Source organism: Girardinichthys multiradiatus, chromosome 21 (genome assembly GCF_021462225.1).
Source record: "Girardinichthys multiradiatus isolate DD_20200921_A chromosome 21, DD_fGirMul_XY1, whole genome shotgun sequence".
In the NCBI taxonomy this organism is placed as follows: domain Eukaryota; kingdom Metazoa; phylum Chordata; class Actinopteri; order Cyprinodontiformes; family Goodeidae; genus Girardinichthys; species Girardinichthys multiradiatus.
Genome location: NC_061813.1, coordinates 27041075 through 27062725, shown reverse-complemented (window position 1 = coordinate 27062725; position 21651 = coordinate 27041075). Strand labels below are relative to the sequence as shown.

The window sequence follows — 21651 nt, the reverse complement described above, 5'->3', positions numbered from 1 at the left end:
GATGAGACAAAAGTTTAACTTTGTGGAAGGTGTGTGTCCCATTACATCTGACACAAAAGTCACATCACAGGACAGGAATATTTAAAATTTTTTGATGATCTGAAACACTTTAGTGCAACAAACAAGCAAAAAAAAAAAAAAAAAAAGAAATCAGAAAGGGGGCAAATACTTCTTCACACCACTGTAAATGTAAGTATTTCTAACGTATTTGAAATGAGTATACAATGGCTTGCAAAGATATTCATACCCCTTGAACATTTCACATTTACCCATTTTTGCTTGTGTGGAAGCCTTTTGGGTTGGTAGTGGATTTAAATGGGGTGCAGAAGAAGGGGTTTACCTGCGACACCATTCATGCAACTGCTGCCACCGTCTACAGACGCTATCCATCCAATATGACTGAGCTTGAGCTGAATACATATGCGCTCCGAACATTATAGGTACATCTTGAAAAAATAAGTTTAAAAAACTGTGTATCCCTTTCCTTTTATTTCACATTTATGCCCTACATTTACTGTAGTGTCACAAAATGTGGAAATGTTCAGATGGTATATGCAGGTTTACAAAGCATTGTAAACGTTATATGATTTATTAAATCTGTGGGTTCAATAGAACGAATTACAGCCCACCAGTGAGTGGGTTAAACTCAAACAAATAAAACTCAAATGTTACCTTTTTTGACTTTTTAGGGCTTCCGTATTTTGAGCTTGTTACCAAGGCAGCCAGGAAGAAGCTGTGAAAAAGGGAGCGGACCGTTATGTGCCTGTTTCTTTAACCTAGCTTCACAAGTTTTCTTCTGGACTCGAAGTTCCAGAGGTTACAATTTGGGAACAAAAATGTTTACCGAAGTGGGTTTGTCACAGCTTTAGTGTTTTTAGCCTTTGACAGTATCAGGTAGTTTGTTGAACGGCCACGTTGCGTTATTAAACGTGTCTTTTCGTATTTTATTCGTGTTGAATTACTCAAACATTGCTATATTAGCTAGCGTTTGATCACATTTTTGTTGCTTGTCACAACTACGTAAATACGTTTATTTTTGTAGCTGTAGCTGTGTGGTAATGTAATGAAAATAACATCACAGCCGTTTTAGTCTCGGTAGAAATAAAAATGTCCCTCCGCGTCCTGTTTTCCATCGCGCAGTAGCAGCTATGCTCATTAGAAAAGGCTAATATCTTCAATCTTCGCCATTATGGGCACCGCATCCTCTTTGGTCAGCCCAGGAGAGGTGATTGAGGATGGATATGGCGGTGAGAGAGGGGAAGCCTGTGAGATACCCGTTGAGGTTAAGCCCAAAGCCCGACTCCTTCGCAGCTCCTTCCGCCGCGGACCTCGGGTTATCGGGGCCAGTTTCAAATCCACGGGGTCCGTGGATCTGGAGTATGCAGCGGAGTATGAGAGACTCCGTAAGGAGTATGAAATCTTTCGCGTCAGCAAGAATAACGAGATCACATCCATGCAGAAGAAGGAGGCCAAGCTGGACGAGGAGAACAAGAGGCTAAGAGCTGAGTTGCAGGTAAATGGAGGGGCTGCTTTGTAATATTCGATGTAGTAGTAGTATTCGACCTCCTACAGATTTAATTTGTTTCTTGTCACACCTTAAATGTTTAAAATCATCAGACGATCATGCATAACCTGACTAAATGCAAACTGCAATTTTCAAAAGATGGGTTTACTGATTGAGGGAATAGAGCTATGAAGAAAACAACCTGCCCTATATGAAAAAGTAAGTGTCCCCTAAACCTCATAGCTGGTTGTGCCACCCATGTAGAAATGGGCTTGCTAGTGTAATTCGGATCACTGGCCTGCTGCATTGCCCAGCTGGTGCGTTTGGACCTAAAGATACAAACTGATGGCCGAACATTCTCCTTCAGGATTTTATGTTGGAGCGCAGAGTTCATGGTTCTGTTAATTACAGCAAGTCGTCCTGGACCTGTTGCAAACCAGTCCCAGATTATCATAGTGTCACCACTGTTTTTGACTGTGGGTTTATGTCAGTTTCCTGAAATGCTTGCTTAGTTTTATACCAGGTATAACAGGTAACACACCTTCCAAAAAGTTCCTATGTCCTGTAGTCATTTCACAGAATCCCTCCGAAAGTCATTTTAGCAAATGTGAGACAGTCCTTTGTGTTTTATTTGGTCAGCAGTAGTTTGGTCCTTGGAAGTCTCCCATTGATGCCATTTTTACCCATTTTTTTCTCATTGAATAATGAACACCAACCTGGACTGCGGTGCTGTAGATACAGTGTCCTGGGTTCTTTTGTGACCTCCTGGAGTAAGTTTGGTAGACCTGCCAGTCCTGGGAAGTTTAATCGCTGTTCCATGTTTTCATGTTTGTGGATATTGTATCTCACTGTTTAGTCTACTTGATGTTAGACAAGATTTGTAATTTTTTTTTTTTTTTTGGATCCTGCATGACTGAGGCTGATTAACAGGGTTGGTGATATATCTTCACATGGGGCCGGGATGATTTGAATACCTTTTTTCTCTTAATAAATGAAACCATCATTGAAAAAGTGAGTTTTAGGTTTACTCAGGTTGTCTTTGTTCAGTATAATTTTTTTTTTTTATGATCTGAAACATTTCAGACTTTCATAAAGGCAAAAAAAAATAAATAAATAAAAAAAAGACGAAATCTCTTGGGGAAAATACTTTTTACAATCCTGTACATGTAGGAAGGGGGCTGTTTAAACTGTTCTGCTGGGGTTTAACAGGCTCTTCAGAAAACCTACCAGAAGATTCTCAGAGAGAAAGAGGCTGCTCTTGAGGCGAAGTACCAAGCTATGGAGAGGGCTGCCACTTTTGAGCATGACAGGGACAAAGTAAAACGGCAGTTTAAGGTAAGATGCACCAAATATATTTTATTTGCATTGTATTTTTGACTGCAAGTTTTAGTTTAATTTTGTTCTAGTTGAGTCAACCTAATCTTGGGTTTCCTTTATGTTGAACAAATTGAGCCTAATAACTTTTAACTTGGTATTAACTTACATTTAGATTTTCCGTGAGACAAAAGAGAAAGAGATACAAGATCTGCTGCGTGCAAAGAGGGATCTCGAGGCCAAATTGCAGCAGTTGCAGACTCAGGGTATCCACATTTTTGGTCCCAATGACTCTGACTCAGATGATAACCAAACCACTGTGACGGGTAAGATGCAAATATCTGTTCACATGAGGAACCAGGTCTTTTTTGTCTATACTCCAGTTTAGATCCACATACTTTATTTTGTATTCCACAGCTGTAGGAACTCAGTGTGAATACTGGACTGGTGGTGTGCTGGGAAGTGAGCCCTCTATGGGTAGCATGATGCAGCTGCAACAGACATTCAGAGGACCTGAGTTTGCACACAGTTTAATAGATGTGGAAGGACCCTTTGCAAATGTTAGCAGAGGTAAGGAAGTGAATACAAAGACATCCTGCAGAGATAAAAAAAAAAGTGTTTGTGGTCACGACGGAAATAGCTGGTTGAGTGGGCATCCTGTGGAAAACACTTCTCACAGACCGGCTCTGCACCCCCAACTGTTTTTTTTCTTTTTGTAACAGCAATATAACAATTGGTTGCTTTCATCAATTTACCATAACGATCAACACAAAAGCAGCACATAACAAAATCAGTTTAACAAGTACATGTACCAGTTATCTATAAAGTTTGCAGCTTAGAAAATGCATTTGATAATCAGCAATATAACTACAGGGGAATGTTATTAATACTTGCAACAACAGTTAAAACTGCTAAATCATAGCTTTACTTTGTTCCATTTGTTCTTTAAAAGACCGACATATCATAGAGAGTTTGTAGGTTTATTGGTATGATGTTAGTTTCTGTTTTATGTAGACAGGGTTATTCTGCGGTGTATTTCTTCCTTCAGATGACTGGGATGCTGCAGTGGCCAGTCTACTCCAGGTGTCACCTCATGTGCCCCAGGCCTTATGGAGTAACACTGTGCGCTGCTACCTAATCTCCACACAAGATACCAAAGCTGAGCTGGATATCTTTAAGGTTAGTTTGATGGACATTTGAAGTCAGTAACTGTAAATGTTCTTTATTTGAGGGTTTATTTTGAGATTAATAATATGTCATGCACCTTCATAGACATGGCTGTTTGAAAGACTTTGTCTTTAATGACTGTAGGAGATTTAAACCACATTTAACAATATTAATGCTCATAAATCAGTCACTCTCATTACTCATCAAACACCTATGTGAAGGAGCAAATACTTGCTTTCCAGGGAGTTATTGTTACTCCAAATGGAAAAAGCAGTGAGGAGATTTGATTGTACTTTTCAATATTAAAATTTATTTAGAATCAACTGAATTAAAACTGAAAAAATGATGAAAACTGAACTAAAATCTAGAATCCATTTGATCATAAATCAAGCAATATCTCTTCAGTGCTGATTAACTAAACAGACAAAACGTAAAATGAACAAGAACGAAACACTACACTAATTTATTTACACACTCATTATGAACAAGGGCATTTTTATTAGGAAATTAATGTTAAAGATTCTGTTATCTAAGCTGATTAAGAACTAAATGTTATGAGGGGCTTATAGTATCCTCACAACCAGAGGTTCTGTGGCCTCATTCCAATCCTAAAATCTAACTTTAAATTGTAGGAGGAAATATTAGGAAGATGTTGTTTTCAGTCTATAGAACCACGTTGGAGTCATCCAACATCACAAGCACCAGAACCTCTCCAGCAGAACAGTGTCTAACTTGGTCCGAAACCTTAACTAATGGGCACAGTTTACTGGTTTGGATAATCTATAATAACTCTCTCCTGACCGACATGGTCTTCACATTTAGCCATTTTTCTGTGATTACATCTCACGAAACACTGACCTGTGTGAATGTCATAATTCAAGGCTTGTCTAAACATGGCTGAAAGAAAGTTATTTGAATTGTTGGGAGTCGCCAATAATAATTTTCTTTTCATGGACAGAAACACTCTTCAGTGCTACGGAGAATGTGTGAGAGCCTGGGCCATTTCTACCTAAACGTTTACTTTCCAGAGGAGGACGCTGCTTCATACGCCACGGTGCGAAAGCAGGAGATCGAGCGGAGTTCGGTGTGTGTGCTCCTTCTCAAATCCACCGTCACAAGGTACTGACATCTCTGCACATCCCTGGCATATTCCTGGCTTACGTTGTGATTACATACATGTTTTAGGGACAACAAACCTGTTTTAAGGAGACGGACTGTCTGTTCACTCAGAGTTTGAATTTCAGAATAACATTTTGAGAATTACATTACTGTACAAGTGAAACAGATAAAGCAAGCCTTTTTAGTTTCTTTCATTCGCTGTTCACACATCGAATGTTTACACAACATAAAGTTGGGTATTTAGTTGAAGCTGTTGTTGGATGAAATGTGAGTGCCGACTCACACATGTACACATCAGATTAGAAATGCTGGTGAGCGCTAGAATAGAAATTACAGTGTCTGACTGAATGCTCCTAATATCCTGGATTTTTGCCTTTAAATCTTTGCCACAAGCGGTTATTCACCAATGTTGCAAATTACAGCGAGACCAGGTCTGCCACAGAGTGCTTTTAAATCTTTTGGTTGGGTGCAGGTCCATTAGATATCATAGCTACTGCTGCTCACTAAACAGATCTACATGTAACTCCGAATGTGATGAATTCACTTTCAAGATGGAGGGTTTGTTATAACTACTTTGGTTTTGCGTGGCCATTTTGTTTTAAGTTGGTGTCAGAGTTTGGTGTTTTATAGGTAATGGTATCACTCTCCATTGATTTCCAGCTGCATTCTCTGGTGAGCTCGGTTTCTGTTTTTATTGTTACACAAGAAAATGAAAGAAACTGTGCTGAGCTAAAAGGCAAAAATCGAAACTGAGCTAAAAGGCAACAATCGAAAGGAAAACATTGGAAAAGAGTTGACACAGATATTTACCTGAAACATAACCTGTACTATGAGAATAATGAGAAAGATGTTGTTTTTTTTTTACATTTTTAAAATCTTTTTTCAATGTCTGTGTGACTTGGGTAAAAAATAATTACCCTTCCATATTTGGTGGCTGATGCTTTCAGATTTTGCTTACTTTTTCCCCACAATAATCTTTTCTCCTTATGCCATTTATTGTGTGATTTAAGGTCAGACACTGAGAAACAAAGGTTATCCATCTTTTTATGTAGTGTGCGTACATATCTGGTTGAAGTTGTACATGGGGAGGGGGTTACTCTGTGTTGTTAGAAATAATAGACTGACGAAACAAACATTCATTTTGCAGCTCTGTGGTTGAAGACTGTGAGGAGGCTTTTGTTAAGAACCCGGATGGACATCCATTGGTGCTGTACCTTAGGACTGAAGAGGACAACAGTTTGACTGGGCCCATCAGGCAGCTGTTGGAAAGGGTTAATGCAGCAGACCAGGCTGCCAAAGTCAAGGTGCGTAGCTTGTATACAAGGGAGACGGATATATTTCACCATGTTCCTGGGAATATTTCAGTTTGTTGTGAGCTGTTTTACAGTAACACAAACCATCGTGGGTCAGTTGTGATAAAATAGGCTTAAATGGATGAAAGATGATGCGAGTGACCCTAAGCCTCCACAATTCGTTTTCCCACCTTTTTTACAAAGCAATGCTTGTATAGTTTGTATGTCTTGTCTCGTTAGTACGGTACTACTTACTTACAGAGCTCCCACACTGTCCACTGGGAAGAATGGATTTTGATGTTTTTTTATTTTCTTAGTCTGGATAAGTTGGATTAGAAGAAAATTTAGCAGACTTTGTTCCCTATTTAATTTTTTAAAGATAAAAATCAGCATTTCTGAAAAATGCTGATTTTAAAATTTATTAGGTAAATAATTACATCCATTTTAATTTATCTTCTGTTTTTGAGTGACATAAAGAAAACCCTTTGATAAATGCACACTTGTTATAAATATAAAAGGCTATTTGAAACTAAATTTAGATGCACATTTTTTATTTCCATGTCTCAATTTCACTGCTACCCAGGTGGTGGATCACAGCAGCTCTGCAGAGGAAGGGGCTAAGCTGATTTATACTCAACTAGAGAAGGTCATCAAGCAGGTGCGCTCCATTATTCATATACATTGTCTTTTTATTGCATCAACATGTAAAGGAAGGTGTGTTCAGACATTATTTTTGGATGGTTGTTCTCTTCAGTGTTTTAAACACTGAAAATGATCGTCATCATTTAGGAATTGTTGGGTTCTGAAGGAGCAGATGATGACTCAAAGGACTCTGCCATAGACGAGGGGCGTGAGGAAGACTTGGGAGACGTGCTTTGGGACCTACATGACGAACAGGAGCAGATTGAGTCCTACCAGCAGGCTTGCAGCAGCACCACCTCCCATTTAGGCTTCCAAAAGGTACAACATATCTTTTCTCTTCAAATCTTTTACCGTTCCCTTCAAAATTCTCTCCTTTTTATCCTTTAATGTGGTTCTCCCTGTGCTGTGTGTGCTGTTCTTCTCAGTATATAGACCGTTTAAACGACATGATAGCTGCCCCCCCTCCCACACCGCCTCTGCTGGTGTCTGGGGGTCCGGGTTCAGGAAAGTCTCTCTTGCTTTCCAAATGGTGAGAGATTATTTTTACACTAACATCCAGGCGGTTATATTGGCTAAGATGCTTTTAAACCAGCTTCTATATTAATCCATTCAGTCTGGTTTTTAGTTGATGTTAACAATTTGGATTTGTTTTTATTTTATTTTTAATTTGGATTTTTTTAGTTAGATTTTTGGTTTTAGTTTAGTTAGTTTGATCATCCTTAGTGTTTTTTTTATGCTCTACAAATAAAGTTTGATGGATTGATTTATTGGTTGGTGAGACATGCACAATATAATAGATTTTTTGTGTTTTGTCTAGTTTGTCTAATAGTGGTGGAATCTTGATTTTTGCAGGATTGAGCTGCAGCAGAAGCAATCCCCCAGCACTTTGTTCCTTTATCATTTCGTCGGCCGCCCACTTTCCATAAGCTCGGAGCCAGTTGTCATTATCAAACGCCTCACAGTAAAGGTAAAGAGTCTCTGTCAGTGGGTTACTTCCAGCAATCACATGTCTTACTTGATAGGAGAGTCTGCTTACTGTTTATACTTTGCCACTTAGTTGCTGCAGCACTTTTGGTCCATTTCTGGTTTATCCATGGATCCCAGTAAGATTTTGGAAGAGTTTCCTCGCTGGCTGGAGAGACTATCTGCACGGCATCAAGGAAATATCATCATCATTATTGACTCAATTGACCAAATACAGGTATATCCCTTCTCTAATTTGAATTAAACACACCATTTTTTTTATCTCAGTTTGTATAATTTAACTCCATATTACAAGAATAGTTTCTCTAACTTCAGCTTTGTCTGTTTCAGCAAGCAGAAAGGCACATGAAGTGGCTGATTGACCCTCTTCCTGTCAATGTCAGAGTGGTCGTATCTGTCAATGTAGAGACGTGTCCTGAGGCTTGGAGGTTATAATTCAGACTGCAAATTATCTTTGTACATTCATGGTCTGATCAAAAGTTTGAATTTATTGTGGACTTTGTGTACAGGTTTAAAATTATACATATAGGGTCAAATCTATGCATCCACTCCCACAACCTATGGTTAAATGTCCCTGAGTGAGTTGCAGAGAAACCGCACGTTTTTTTTAGTTTTTTTTAATCCAGCCATTACCAAGGTCCTAGCGTCATTCAGGCTGCATATTTCACCACTCGTCTTATAACAGAGAATATTTAAATCACTGGGTCTTCTGGCACTGCTTTTGTGCATAGTCCATCGATTTTTAAACTATTGAAGCTTAAAATTAGCTTGCTTTATACTTTCCAAAGCCAGTCCTGATGTATGTTTGGGATCATTATACTGTGTAAGTTTCAAGTTGTCGAGGCAAATTAAAGAATACAGAGATGGTTCTCCTTTCCTCATTATATCATCCGCTTTGTGCAACACACCAGCACCACATACAGTGAAACTGGCCCCCAGCATGTTTCTGCCTCCACCATGCTTGACAGTATGGACAGTGTTCTTAGATTTGAAACCCTAAAAGCTGTGGACAGTGATACTGGTGGTTCATGGCAGGGTTAAGCCTTGGAGGTTTCTGTGTTGTTCAAAAACAGCCAAACCAACTTCCTTTCATCTATGGTTGATAGCTCGGGTCAGACGGTTGAAACGTGGACATAAATGGGGGTTCCAGTAGGAACGTGATCCGAAAGAAACAGGCTAACGTTGGTCTTCTGGAAAGCCCTAACCTAAACCATACGGAAAGTGGTACATGTTTGGTAAACAACCAAATAAAAATTAACTCCACCAATTATGCCAGAAAGAGATCAAATGTCCAGCCAGAATTATGAAAGATTATGGAAGAAGCTTTTTTGATGAATGTGAATGTATAATTTTGAGAAAGAAGAAAATCCACAACACTATGAACTTGTCTTAAACTTAGTCCTTGTTTTTAAAACCTATTGACATTAAATATTATGCAAATCATTCCACCATGCTAAAAGAACAGCAGAAATACATAAATATGACATTCTTGCTCCTGGTCCCCTGTGCACTGTAAACATGTGTTAAAAACTATGTGTTTTTTTAGGTTGTGGCCCACACTTCATTTGGACCCACTCAGTCCCAGAGAAGTCAAGAATGTAGTCAGTGCAGAGTGTCAGGCCGCGGATCTCAGACTCACCAAGGATCAGGTCAGACTAATGGCGTTGAAGCATCTGAGATTACAAGCAAATGTTTGCTTTTGTAAGGCTTCTGAATGTTTTCATTTTTGTTGTAGGAGAAAAAGCTGGAAAGGCACTGTCGCTCCGCATCGACATGCAACGCGTTATATGTCACACTGTTGGCAAGGATGATCACCAGGTCAGCCGTGTCTACTATTTGGGTTCTTTATTTGTGTGCATAAGAACAAGAACGTAAAGAAGAAGGTAGATCCTAGCTTTCAGATTAACTAGACCATTACTGAGCTTAACTTCTTTGTTCCTAATCGGATCACATATTTTACAGTTGCAGAGAATTCCCTTCATATCCTATTTAATTCTTTAAAAATTACTTTTGAATTGGATTGTAATTCAGATTTCAGAATGAATTGGATTTTATTGTAATGTGATTTTTTTCTGGCTTCCTGGGAAAGCTTAAGGTAGGATTATGCTACAATTTTCTATATTAGATTACATTTTTAGAAATGAATCAAATTATTTTGGATTGATAATTTTAGATCTGGCTGGTCCTTGGAGAAGAGCCTGGAACAGTGTCTGCAGTGTCAGGACACCTTGTCCCTCTATCGCCTGGCACTAAAAATGATCTTAAAATTCCTCAACACAGACAGAGAGAAGCACATCATGAAAGAGGTAAAACTAAGTCATTTCTGGGCTTTACTGTAATTTCATCAGTAGGTAAATATTAGACCACATACTCATTAATGCTTAGCGGAAGAATTAGCGCATGTTTTTTTTTTTTTCTCTCCTAGATGCTGTGCCTTGTATTTTCCAGCCACAATGGAGTTAGTGAATCAGAGGCGTTAGATCTTTTCCCAGAGCTAGAGTGGCCTGCTCTGTCTTCTCTGCTCTACCACCTGAACAGGGTCTGCATTGTGACGCTCCGCTGTGGACTCATCAGGTTTGAGCACATGCAGGTAAATATGCTCACTGGCAAGAACACACAGCGAAAGGAAAAACATACTATAAACAGCTGCAAGGCTGGCCCATATGATTAATAAAGAGCAACAAAATTATATTGATCCCACTGACATTGAATGTTGAAGTAATATACCAGTCCTAGTTGATGTGTGGGAAATGTTTTCCTTGTTTGTTAGATCAATGTCCATATTCTGACTGGAACCTCACCTCATTTCATCCATTTAAATCCAGACAGCAGCCAATTCCCAGTCTTTGTGGTGGCATCATTCCATTTCTGTTTAAAAACATCCTTCCAGCAGCATCTCAATAAAATAGAATGCCGTTAAAAGTTAGTTTATTTCAGTGATTCAGTTAAAGAAATTACACTCACATGTCACACACATTTCCTGTGCTTACTTCTGTTCATTTTTAACAGAAACTTTCTCAGAAAATGTGAATGCCCTACAACACCAGTAAAAAAACAAATTAATACAGAAATGTTATGTTATGGCCGTGTCATGAGCTTCACAATTATGGAGAAGACTGTTGACTTGACAGCGTTCCAGTAGACACCCTCCACAAAGAAGGTATGCCAAAAAAAGGTCATTGCTAAAAGAAACCAGAGTTTACAAATGCAGTATCCAAGCATATTAATGTAACGTTAAGTGGAAGAAAAAACTGCGTCCTAACAAATTTTTTTGAATTCAATTACTGAAATATTTTAACTATTCAGTGGCATTGTAATTTAATGAGATGCACTGTTATACTTGGTGCTTGATGTTAATTGTTTAACTTCCAGCCAATCCATATAAGATCTGACACCACTTTATTAATGGATTTAATGTTATTTGTATTTAGCAATATTAAAATAGATGTCATAAATAATATTTTTGAGAGATAGTGTTTTTTTTTTTATTATTTGTCTGCCTTGCAGGCTTGTGAAGCTGTGAGGCTGGAGTTCCTAGGTGGAGGAAGTGGCTGTGCTTCTTACAGAGATAAACTAATCCATTACTTCAATCAGCAGCTCAGGTTGTTCAGAGTATTTGTCCACCCCTCTAACATATCCATCACAGAATGAATTTTCAAATCATCGTCTGTATATTTGTAGCCAGGACTGCGTCACATGGCGGGTTGCAGATGAGCTCCCCTGGCTGCTCCAACAGCAGGAGGACAAAACTAAACTTCAGCTCAGCCTTTTGAACCTGTTTGTCTCCCAAAACCTTTACAAGAGGTAAACGTTTGTGTTGACTGAAAGCATGTATAGGTTACAAGATGGTATTACTCAATCTAAGGGGTTGCTTTCTGTTATTTTTCCCCAAGGGGTCATTTCTCTGAACTGCTGGCCTATTGGCAGTATGTGGGCAAAGACAAAAGCTCCATGGCAACTGAATACTTTGACTCCCTAAAACGTTACGAGAAGAGCTGTGAGAGTGAAGACGGTATGACCAAACTTGCAAACCTTTATGAGACTTTAGGTCGCTTTCTCAAAGACCTGGGCCTTCCAAGTCAGGTATATTACTGTTTTGTTTTTTGTCATACTCTATCACCATTGGTCTCTGATTGACCTTAGATGTGTTTTTCTAGGCTGTTGCCCCTTTACAAAGGTCTCTTGAGATCAGAGAGACGGCCCTGGACCCAGACCATCCCAGCGTTGCACGCTCTCTGCACCAGCTGGCTGGGGTTTATGTCCAGTGGAAGAAGTATGGGAACGCTGAACAGCTGTACAAGCAAGCTCTTGAGATAAGCGAGAACGCCTACGGCGCCGAGCATGTTACTGTGGCACAAGAGCTGGAGTCACTCGCTATGCTCTATCAGAAGCAAAACAAGTAAATATAACTTTCTTCTTATTGGCATGTACTCTCAAACTAATATAATCGTTTAAGAAAATTTAAGACTAAATTTAGCTTTTCCGTACAGGATTAGATTTAACATTTAAGAGTTACTCCTTCCACTTTATCAATCAGGTATGAACAAGCTGAGAAACTCCGGAAGAGGTCGGTAAGGATTCGACAAAAGACAGCGCGACAAAAAGGTCACATGGTGAGGGTATTTTACAGATACCAAAATATCTAAAAATACAAACGTACTAATGACATGACATTTTGTCATGTTTTTACCCACAAAAGTTGACATATTCTATTGGGATTTTATGTGATAAAGCAACACATAGTGAGGAATTGTAAGGGAGAAGGAAACTGATACAGGTTTTCCAAATAAAAATATAAAAATTGTCATTTGCATTTGTATGCAGATCCCTTTAATCTAATACCCTTAATCCACAGCAATCTATGGCCCCCATAGGTAACTTAATTAGTAAATTGTGTTAAATTAGTGGAAGGAAAATTATTATTGGTTTTCAGAAGGTGTCACAAATAAAAAGAGTTACCCTGATACCCCTAAATAAAACCAGTGGAAATAATTGCTTTCAGAGGTCACCTAATTGGTAATCAATGTAATTTAATATCAGTAGAAATCCAGCTGTTCTGTGAAGGCCTCAGAGGTGTGTTAGAAAACTTTAGAGAAGGAACAGCATCATGAAGACCAAGGAACACAGCAGATGGGTCTGGGATAAAGTTGTGGAGAAGGATTGGATTTAAAACATTATCCCAGCTTGGAACTTCTCTCAGAGCACTGCGTTTTAAGAGTTTTTGTACCACCAGTGGGCTTTAGTTAACCTGACAGGGTTGAGAAAAGGTGAAGACATGAAGCAAATAGCCTGAGACGGGGAATTTAACCCGGCACAGCCGCGTTGAGGACTACAGCGTCTCCACATGGTGCACCCGGTCTACCAACCGAGTCTCGCTGTACTCTCATTGAGCATTGTTTAATCAATCATCCAAAAAAAGTGAGGAAGCAAGAGCAACATTAATCAGAGAAGCAGCAAAGATCCCCATGGTAACTTTGGAGGAGTTGCAGAGGTTCACAACTCAGTTTTGACCTTCGTGGAGAAGTGGCAACATGAATTGTTTAAACGAAGCCATAAGAAGTCCTGTTTTAAGTTTGGGAAAAGCCATCTAGGGTATCGAAGAGAGTGTTTGGGTCTGATGAAACCAAGATTGAACTGTTTGGCCTGCATGCAAAATACTTTGCAATCTTTAATAGAAACACTGCACATGACCCTGAACACACCGTCCCCATGCTGAAACATGTAGAGGAAGCCTTGGAGCAGGGCAGCAACCTTAAACCTATAGCCAGAGCCACAATGGAATGGTTTAGATGAAAGCATATTCATGTGTTAGAATGTCCCAGTCAAAGTTCAGACCCAAATCCAAATGAGAATCTATGGGAGAATATAAAAATGATGTTTTGAGACTCCCCATCCAATCTGACTCAGCTCAGTGGGGCTGAATACAAACGTTTCACATGTCTTTTGTAAAGAAATGTGAAAATCATGTTTGATTTTCCTTAAATTTCAGACTACTTTCTGTAGGACTGTTACATAAAAATCCTATTAAAAGCTTAGATATCTGTTATCACAAAACGTTAAAAGGTTTTAAGGCTTATGAATTTTTTTAACAATGTTTTTGTAAAAAATCCTAAAGACTTAATTAAACAATTCTGCCTTTAATTTTTTAACCTTTCATCAGTATGGCTTCACTTTGTTGAGGCGTAAAGCCCTCCAGCTGGAGGAGCTGACCCTGGGGAAGGACTCTGCAGACTGTGCTAAGACACTCAACGAACTGGGTGTCCTTTACTACCTCCAAAACAACCTGGAGTAAGACCCAGATCAGTTCACCTTCAACACCCTGTATTATAAACACCCAGTATGACGTTCTAGGCTTGTACTTAAAGCAGCAACATTTCCTGCCATACGTATTTTTGACCTGCGTGTGTGAAATCCTTCTTCATTTGCCTCTTGTCAGTGCTGCCAAGGTGTTCCTGACCCGTTCTCTGGAGATGCGCCAATGCGTCCTTGGTCCGGATCACCCAGACTGCGCTCAGTCTCTCAACAACCTGGCCGCGCTCCACACAGAAAGGAGGGAGTACGAAACTGCTGAGGACATGTACGAGAGGGCGCTGGAGATCCGCAGGAAAGCCCTGTCACCAGACCACCCTTCTCTGGCATACACTCTCAAGCACTTGGCCATGCTCTATAAACGCAGAGTGAGACATAAATAAAACTACATGTGTACATACTTTTGTCTTGTGACCTCAAGGGGTTTTGTTTTTCTTGTATTTGAGGTTTGGTTTGATGTGTCCTACACAGGGCAAGCTGGAGAAGGCCGTTCCACTTTATGTGCTTTCATTGGAAATCAGGGAAAAAAGTTTTGGTCCCAAACACCCGAGTGTGGCCACAGCACTGGTGAACCTCGCTGTACTCTACTGCCAGCTGGTGAGACTCATCATTAATCCTTCTGTCTACAGCGTACATTCTTTCTCAGCTTACAGTGCATTGCTAAAGGTATTCATACCCCTGGAACTGTTATCATATTTTATCACATTACAACCCCAGATGCGATAGACCAACACACAACAGTGTACTTATGTGATGTCTATAAGGATATAGATAAACTGATCTAACACATGTTTACAAGTAAAAATCTGAAAAGTGTGGCATGCATTTGTGTTTTGCACGTTTTAGCTAAATGTCTGTTGAAACATGTTTGCTGCAATTAAAACTGCAAGTGTTTTGGGGTTTCTCTCAATCAGCTTTGTGCATGTTGACACTGAGATTTCTGCCTATTCTCCTTTGCAAAATACCTCAAGTTCTGTCAGATTGGTCCAAGAGGGTCTGTCAACAACAATTTTCAGGTGTTGCAGATTATCATTTGGATTTAGGTCTGGTCTTTGACTGGGACATTCTAACACATGAAGATGCTTTGATCTAAACAATCGTAGCTCTGGCTGTATGTTCTCATGCTACATGGTTTCTTTTGCAGCCTTTAACAGAAGTGCCTTGTATTTACCTCCATCCATCTTCTCATGAACTCTGATCAGTTTCCATTTCCATACCAAAGAACACATCCCCACAGAATAAAGCTGCCACCACCATGTTTCACCATGGGGATGGGGTATCCAGGGTGGGAGGCCATCGGAGAAGAGTTGTGTAGCAATGGTTTTACCTTGCTCATACTCGTACTCATACTCGTCGTCTTCCGTTTATCCGGGACCGGATCGCGGGGGCAGCAGACTCAGCAGACACACCCAGATGTCCCTCTCCCTAGACACCTCCTCCAGCCCGAGGCGTTCCCAGGCCAGCAGAGAGACATAGTCCCTCCAGCGTGTCCTGGGTCGTCCCCTGGGCCTCCTCCCGGTGGGATGTGCCTGGAACACCTCCCGAGGAAGGTGTCTGCGAGGCATCCGGTATAGATGTCCGAGCCACTTCAACTGGCTCCTCTCAATGTGGAGGAGCAGCGGCTCTACTCCGAGCCCCTCCCAGATGGCCGAGCTCCTCACCCTATCTCTAAGGGAGAGCCCGGCCACCCTACGGAGGAAGTTCATTTCAGCCGCTTGTATCCGGGATCTCGTTCTTTCGGACATGACCCAAAGTTCATGGCAATAGGTGAGGGTAGGAACGTAGACCGACCAGTAAATCGAGAGCTTCGCTTTTCGGCTCAGCTCTCTCTTCACCACAACGGACCGGCACAGTGCCCCCATTACTGCAGCAGCCGCACCGATCCGTCTGTCGATCTCCCGCTCCATTCTTCCCTCACTCGTGAACAAGACCCTGAGATACTTGAACTCCTCCACTTGGGGCAGGAACTCCCCTCCAACCTGAAGAGGACAAGCCACCCTTTTCCGGTTGAGAACCATGGCCTCGGACTTGGAGGAGCTGATCTTCATCCCAGCCACTTCACACCCGGCTGCGAACCGCCCCAGGGCATGCTGTAGGTCTTGGCTAGAGGGGGCCAGCAGGACCACGTCATCTGCAAAAAGAAGAGACGAAATCAACTGGTCCCCAAACCAGACCCTCTCCGGGCCCTTGGCTGTGCCTAGAAATCCTGTCCATAAAAGTTATGAACAGGTTCGGTGACAAAGGGCAGCCCTGCAGGAGTCCAACATGGACCGGGAACAGGTCTTACTTTAAGTAATTGCCGGCACTAAGTAACTTAGTGCCAGCAATGTGGAACAAGCTCCTGCTCCGCTTGTACAGAGACCGGATGGCCCCTAATAAAGGGCCCCCGATTCCATACTCCTGGAGCACTCCCCACAGGGCACCATGATGGACACAGTCGAATGCTTTGTTTCAGGTCCACAAAACACATGTGAACCGGTTGGGCAAACTCCCATGAACCCTCGAGCACCCTGTAGAGGGTATATAGCTGGTCCAGTGTTCCACGGCCGGGACGAAAACCACACAACTCCTCCTGAAGCCGAGGTTCGACTATCAGCCGGACTCTCCTCTCAAATACCCTGGTGTAGGCCTTACCAGGGAGGCTGAGGAGTGTGATCCCCCTGTAGCTGGAACACACCCTTCTGTCAATCTTCTTATGAAGGGGGACCACCACCCCAGTCTGCCAGTCCAGAGGCACTGTCCCCGACCGCCACGCAATATTGAAGTGGCGTGTCAACCATGACAGCCCCACAACATCCAGAGACTTGAGGTACTCAGGGCGGATCTCATCCATCCCCGAAGCCCTGCCTCCCCGGAGCTTTTTAACCACCTCGGTGACTTCAGCCTGGGTGATGAAAGAGTTCAACCCCGAGTCCCCAGCCTCTGTTTCCACCAGGGAATATGTGATGGCAGGTTTGAGGAGATCCTCGAAGTACTCCTTCCACTGCCCAATAATGTCCCCAGTCGAGGTCAGCAGCCTCCCACCCCCACTATAAACAGTGTTGGAGAAGCACTGCTTTCCCCTCCTGAGGCGCCGGATGGTTTGCCACAATCGCTTCGAGGCCAACCGGTAGTCCTTCTCCATGGCCTCACCGAACTCTTCCCAGGCCCAAGTTTTTGCCTCTGCCACACCCCGGGCCACGGCACGCTTGGCCTCACGGTACCCGTCAGCCGTCTCAGGAGTCTCACAAGCCAACCACAGCCGATAGGACTCCTTCTTCAGCTTGACAGCGTCCCTTACTGCCGCTGTCCACCACCGGGTTCAGGGATTGCCACCGCGACAGGCACCGCAGACCTTACAGGTAGCTACGGGCAGCAGCATCGACAATGGATGTGGAGAACATGGTCCACTTGGACTCTATGTCCGGAATCTGGTCAAAGCTCTCCCAGAGGTAGGAGTTGAATAAATCCCTGGCCGAGGGCTCTGCCAGACGTTCCCCGCAGACCCTCACTATGCGTTTGAACATGGTGTTCATTATGGACAATCCGTGACTAGCACAGAAGTCCAAAAACGAAACACCACTCGGATTCAGATCAGGGAGACCATTCCTCCCAATCACGCCTCTCTAGGTGTCACTGTCATTTCCCACGTGGGCGTTGAAGTCCCCCAGCAGAATAATGGAGTCCCCACGAGGGGCACGATCCAGCACCCCCGACAGGGACGCCAAGAAGGCCGGGTACTCCGCACTACCACTCGACCTGTAGGCCAAAACGACAGTCAGAGACCTATCCCCAACCCTAAGGCGCAGGGATGCGACCCTCTCATCCACTGGGGTAAACCCCAACACGAGACGGCTGAGCTGGGGGGCAACAAGCAAACCCACCCCATCCCGTCGCTTCTCCCGAAGAGAGTCCACCCCCTCCCGAGGAGATGGGTTCCAGAGTCCACGCTGTGCGTGGGGGCGAGCCCGACTATTTCTAGTTGATATCTCTCGACCTCCCGCACAATACATTGCTATAAAACACTATTTGCCCACTTATAGATTTCTTCTGGTTTTGCTTTTTTGAATCATGAACACTGATGTTATCTTAGTCACATGAAGCCTGCAGTGCTTTAGATCTTGTTCTAGGTTCTTTCAGACCTCCTGGATGGGTCGTTGACGTGTTTTTGGATTAATTAGGCTAGCCACTCCTGGGAAGATTTGACTGTTTTCTGTTTTCTCCAGTGTTTTTGTGGATTAAGGCTTTCACTGTGGTTCCTAGGAGTCCCAAAGCCTTAGAAATGACTTTGTAACCCTTTCCAAACTGATGGATATCAATAACTTTTTTTCCCCATCTATTGTTGAGTTTTCTTAGATCAGGGCACTATTTGCTGCTTTTTAAAATCGTTTACCTTCTTTATGTTCTAATTGCTATAATTAGTTTTTTTTTCCTCCTAATAATAAATGAAATCAACATTTGCACAGTTTTTTGTATTTACTCAGCCAATAAGGAGTAGTTTAAACTACCAGTGGGTTGCTTTTATGTTTATAGAAGAAGCACAGTGAGGCCTTGCCACTTTATGAACGAGCACTGAAAGTCTATGAAGATAGTTTGGGCCGCTCACATCCACGAGTTGGAGAAACCCTGAAAAACCTTGCTGTGCTAAGGTAAAAAAAATAAGATTATTTACTTTCCTCCTTAATTAAAACACAGTGCATTCCTTAAACTCTTCCTTAATAATCTTGCTTTTACCCTGTCTTCCAATCCAGTTATGAGAAAGGTGACTTTGAGAGGGCGGCAGAGCTTTATAAGTGTGCGATGGAGATTAAAGAAGCAGAGCCATCATTGTTGTGTGGCAACGCACCATCATACCATTCCTCCAGCGGAGACACGTTCAGTCTGAAAACACCGGCTTCCCTACCACATGCTGCGAGGTGACTCTGGGAATCACTGCAGGTTGTTTTGCAATAGAACAGCTGAAATGTAAAACCATTCACTGATAGGTACAATACTTTGTAAAGGCACAAGCAGGTGGGGATGCAGTATATAGAGGAGAAACCAAAGCACAGAAAAATAATGGTACGCTGAAGGATTTCTTCCACACAAACTTCTGTTAAATTCAGGATAAAGTTACTGGTGATTTATTTTTGACTTTTTTCCACAGTGCTTTGTGCACATTTAATTCAAAGCAAGAGGAGCGACTATGCCAAAAAATGCTCCCGTTTTCCAGGACACTGTTTTTCTCTGCCACTCTTACAGGCACAGGTCTCCAACCTCTGATGTTATGCAAGCCTTTCTGATTATTAATAACCAGCACTAACTGTACACCTTTCTTCACTTTTAATCTGAGCAAGCCGTTCTCTAAATATTTTGTATCACAACAACACTAATATAAAGAAAAGCTATTCTCAATGCTGTGGATGTTTGTTAAATCTTTTTTAATACGTCCTTTCAGAAGTTTGGTAGATTATTTCTTTGTATAAAAGTTCCCTGAAAATGTGCCAATTAACACTTTTATTGCTTTCTGATGTAGGTTTTTATGCAATTTCAGTAATTTTATGATAGTAAAGAGTAAATAACACTAATAAATTGGTAAAACAGGAGATTTGCTTATGAAATTTAAACTCACTGCCCTCTAATAACCAACAGAACCATGAGATCTTAAGCACTTAAATTATATAGTTTACATATTTCAGAGCTGTCTGTTTTGTATAATCCTAAATGCATTTTTAGAGTGAAGAATGTGTTATTGTAAATTATGTTAAAGCACATCTTATGTTCACCTAACCGTAATGGTGTATGGAATATTAAAAGGCCAAAGTTCAAAACAAGCCTCTAGTTTGTCTAAGAAATTGTCTGATGCCGTCATGATTTTATGCAATGAAAAACCCAAAAATACTCTAGTAGATTTAATTAACATACAAAAAATGTAGGATTCTTAACAAAAACATGTTTGTGCAACTTAAATTTATTCCCCTGCAATTGTATTCAGTAACAGGTTTTATTGTCCTATCTGAGAAGTACATTGCTTGTTTTTTTTTCTGTTTCATAAATTCACGTTAAATGGACCCCTATTAAAATGCCAGATTTTTGTTTTTTTTTTACCGTGTCCTGTCAGGCAGAGTAGCGCTCAGAATTGTTGTCTGAGTGCCTAGAAAAAGCCCAACAGATTTTTACTAGTGGAGCATTACAGCTAACGATTTAAAGCTCTGCTTGATATTTATAAAAGAAACTTCATTAGATACTGCCTTGGGATTATTTCAGTTGTTATGGACACTGAGACAGAAATAAAAAAAATAAGAAGCACGAAAGAGAGAGAGGTGGGGCAAAAAGGAAAAGGGAAGAAAAGAATGGAGGAAACAAATAAGGATGAAGAGAATACAAGATAACGCCCTGCTTGCTTCTACACCTACAGAAACGTTCATGTTAACAGCTTTTTTACCAAAAAGTGCACAGTACTTATGAATGCAAGATGTAATTAGTGGTAAATGCGGCTCTATATAGAACATTTGTTCCCCCCTGGAGACGAGCAGGGGAGAGTCCCAGGGGAACCACCCAGCAGCCACGGTGCAGAAGCCCCAGGGAGCTGCAGCAACGAGCCCCGCGGGCAGCCATCTACACCCGAGCAGATCCAGCCCTGGACCCAGACACCTGAGACCCCGGGACATATCACTCCCCAAGCAGAGGCCTGACAGAGATGAAATATTCCCAACCTCCCAATGAATTCCGATCCTAACCCCATGAGCCCCCCGCCCCAATGAACCCCAACATGAATTTTCCCACAGGGTCACCCCCCAACCAGGCACACCCATACAGGTGAGCTTCATCCCCGAAAAGCAGACGAAGCGACACGCATACAGTGCAAGCTCCACACACAGCCCCGCTCCAAACACCCCTACCTCAGCCCCCGCCCACAGGCGCAACAAGGCAGACACCACTGATCACTGTGCCCACAACGGAACCCCCGACCCCACAACAAGATAGGACAATCTCACCCGGCAAGAGGTCCCCGGCCACTGGAAGCACTCGAGGCCAGCGTCCCCCACCATGCCCCCGCAACCACGCAGACACCACCACATCCAAGAAGAGGACACAAACCCACACCCTGCAGCCCCCCCCACGCCACCCTGTATTCCGTTGCCTTGACCCCTCCCCGGACATAACAGCCAGAACAGCACACCGCCAAGCCCGCCCAACCATCTGGCCAGCGCCAGCAGTCCCAGCCCATCAGTTTGAGAGGAAAACATGCACCAGCCGGGTAACCGCTCTGGGCAGGCCTACAGTTCCAGGCCAAGCACAACCCACCAGCCGCACCCAGTGCAGGCACAACACATGCTCCAACACATTGGAGGATGCCCA

At 42.2% G+C, this 21651-nt stretch overlaps 1 protein-coding gene across 2 annotated transcripts; it reads left to right on the top strand.

Moving 5' to 3' along the window:
• The first annotated feature begins 717 nt into the window (after window positions 1–717).
• On the top strand, window positions 718–20123 carry nphp3 (nephronophthisis 3). 2 transcript variants are annotated; one of them, XM_047350378.1, is made up of 28 exons: window positions 718–1513; window positions 2714–2839; window positions 2994–3144; window positions 3236–3388; window positions 3867–3997; window positions 4944–5104; window positions 6252–6408; window positions 6980–7054; window positions 7186–7356; window positions 7464–7567; window positions 7891–8005; window positions 8096–8239; window positions 8353–8450; window positions 9569–9671; window positions 9758–9840; window positions 10112–10117; window positions 10196–10328; window positions 10448–10612; window positions 11530–11624; window positions 11704–11826; window positions 11916–12105; window positions 12180–12421; window positions 12560–12635; window positions 14183–14310; window positions 14459–14699; window positions 14803–14928; window positions 18844–18959; window positions 19062–20123. In XM_047350378.1, exons 1-28 carry the CDS (start codon window positions 1190–1192, stop codon window positions 19228–19230), a joined length of 3906 nt encoding a protein of 1301 aa, XP_047206334.1. In that variant the 5' UTR covers window positions 718–1189; the 3' UTR covers window positions 19231–20123. The 2 variants fall into 2 exon arrangements, with proteins under 2 accessions (XP_047206334.1, XP_047206335.1); XM_047350379.1 differs by lacking the exon at window positions 10112–10117.
• The last annotated feature ends 1528 nt before the right edge of the window (window positions 20124–21651 follow it).

Bases quoted from the DNA above. Each gene is read 5' to 3' on its own strand.
- nphp3 (XM_047350378.1), top strand. From the start codon at position 1,190: ATGGGCACCGCATCCTCTTTGGTCAGCCCAGGAGAGGTGATTGAGGAT. The intron at 10,329-10,447 runs GTAAAACTAAGT...TTTCTCTCCTAG, and splicing joins AGAAGCACATCATGAAAGAG to ATGCTGTGCCTTGTATTTTC. The intron at 12,422-12,559 runs GTAAATATAACT...TTTATCAATCAG, and splicing joins CTCTATCAGAAGCAAAACAA to GTATGAACAAGCTGAGAAAC.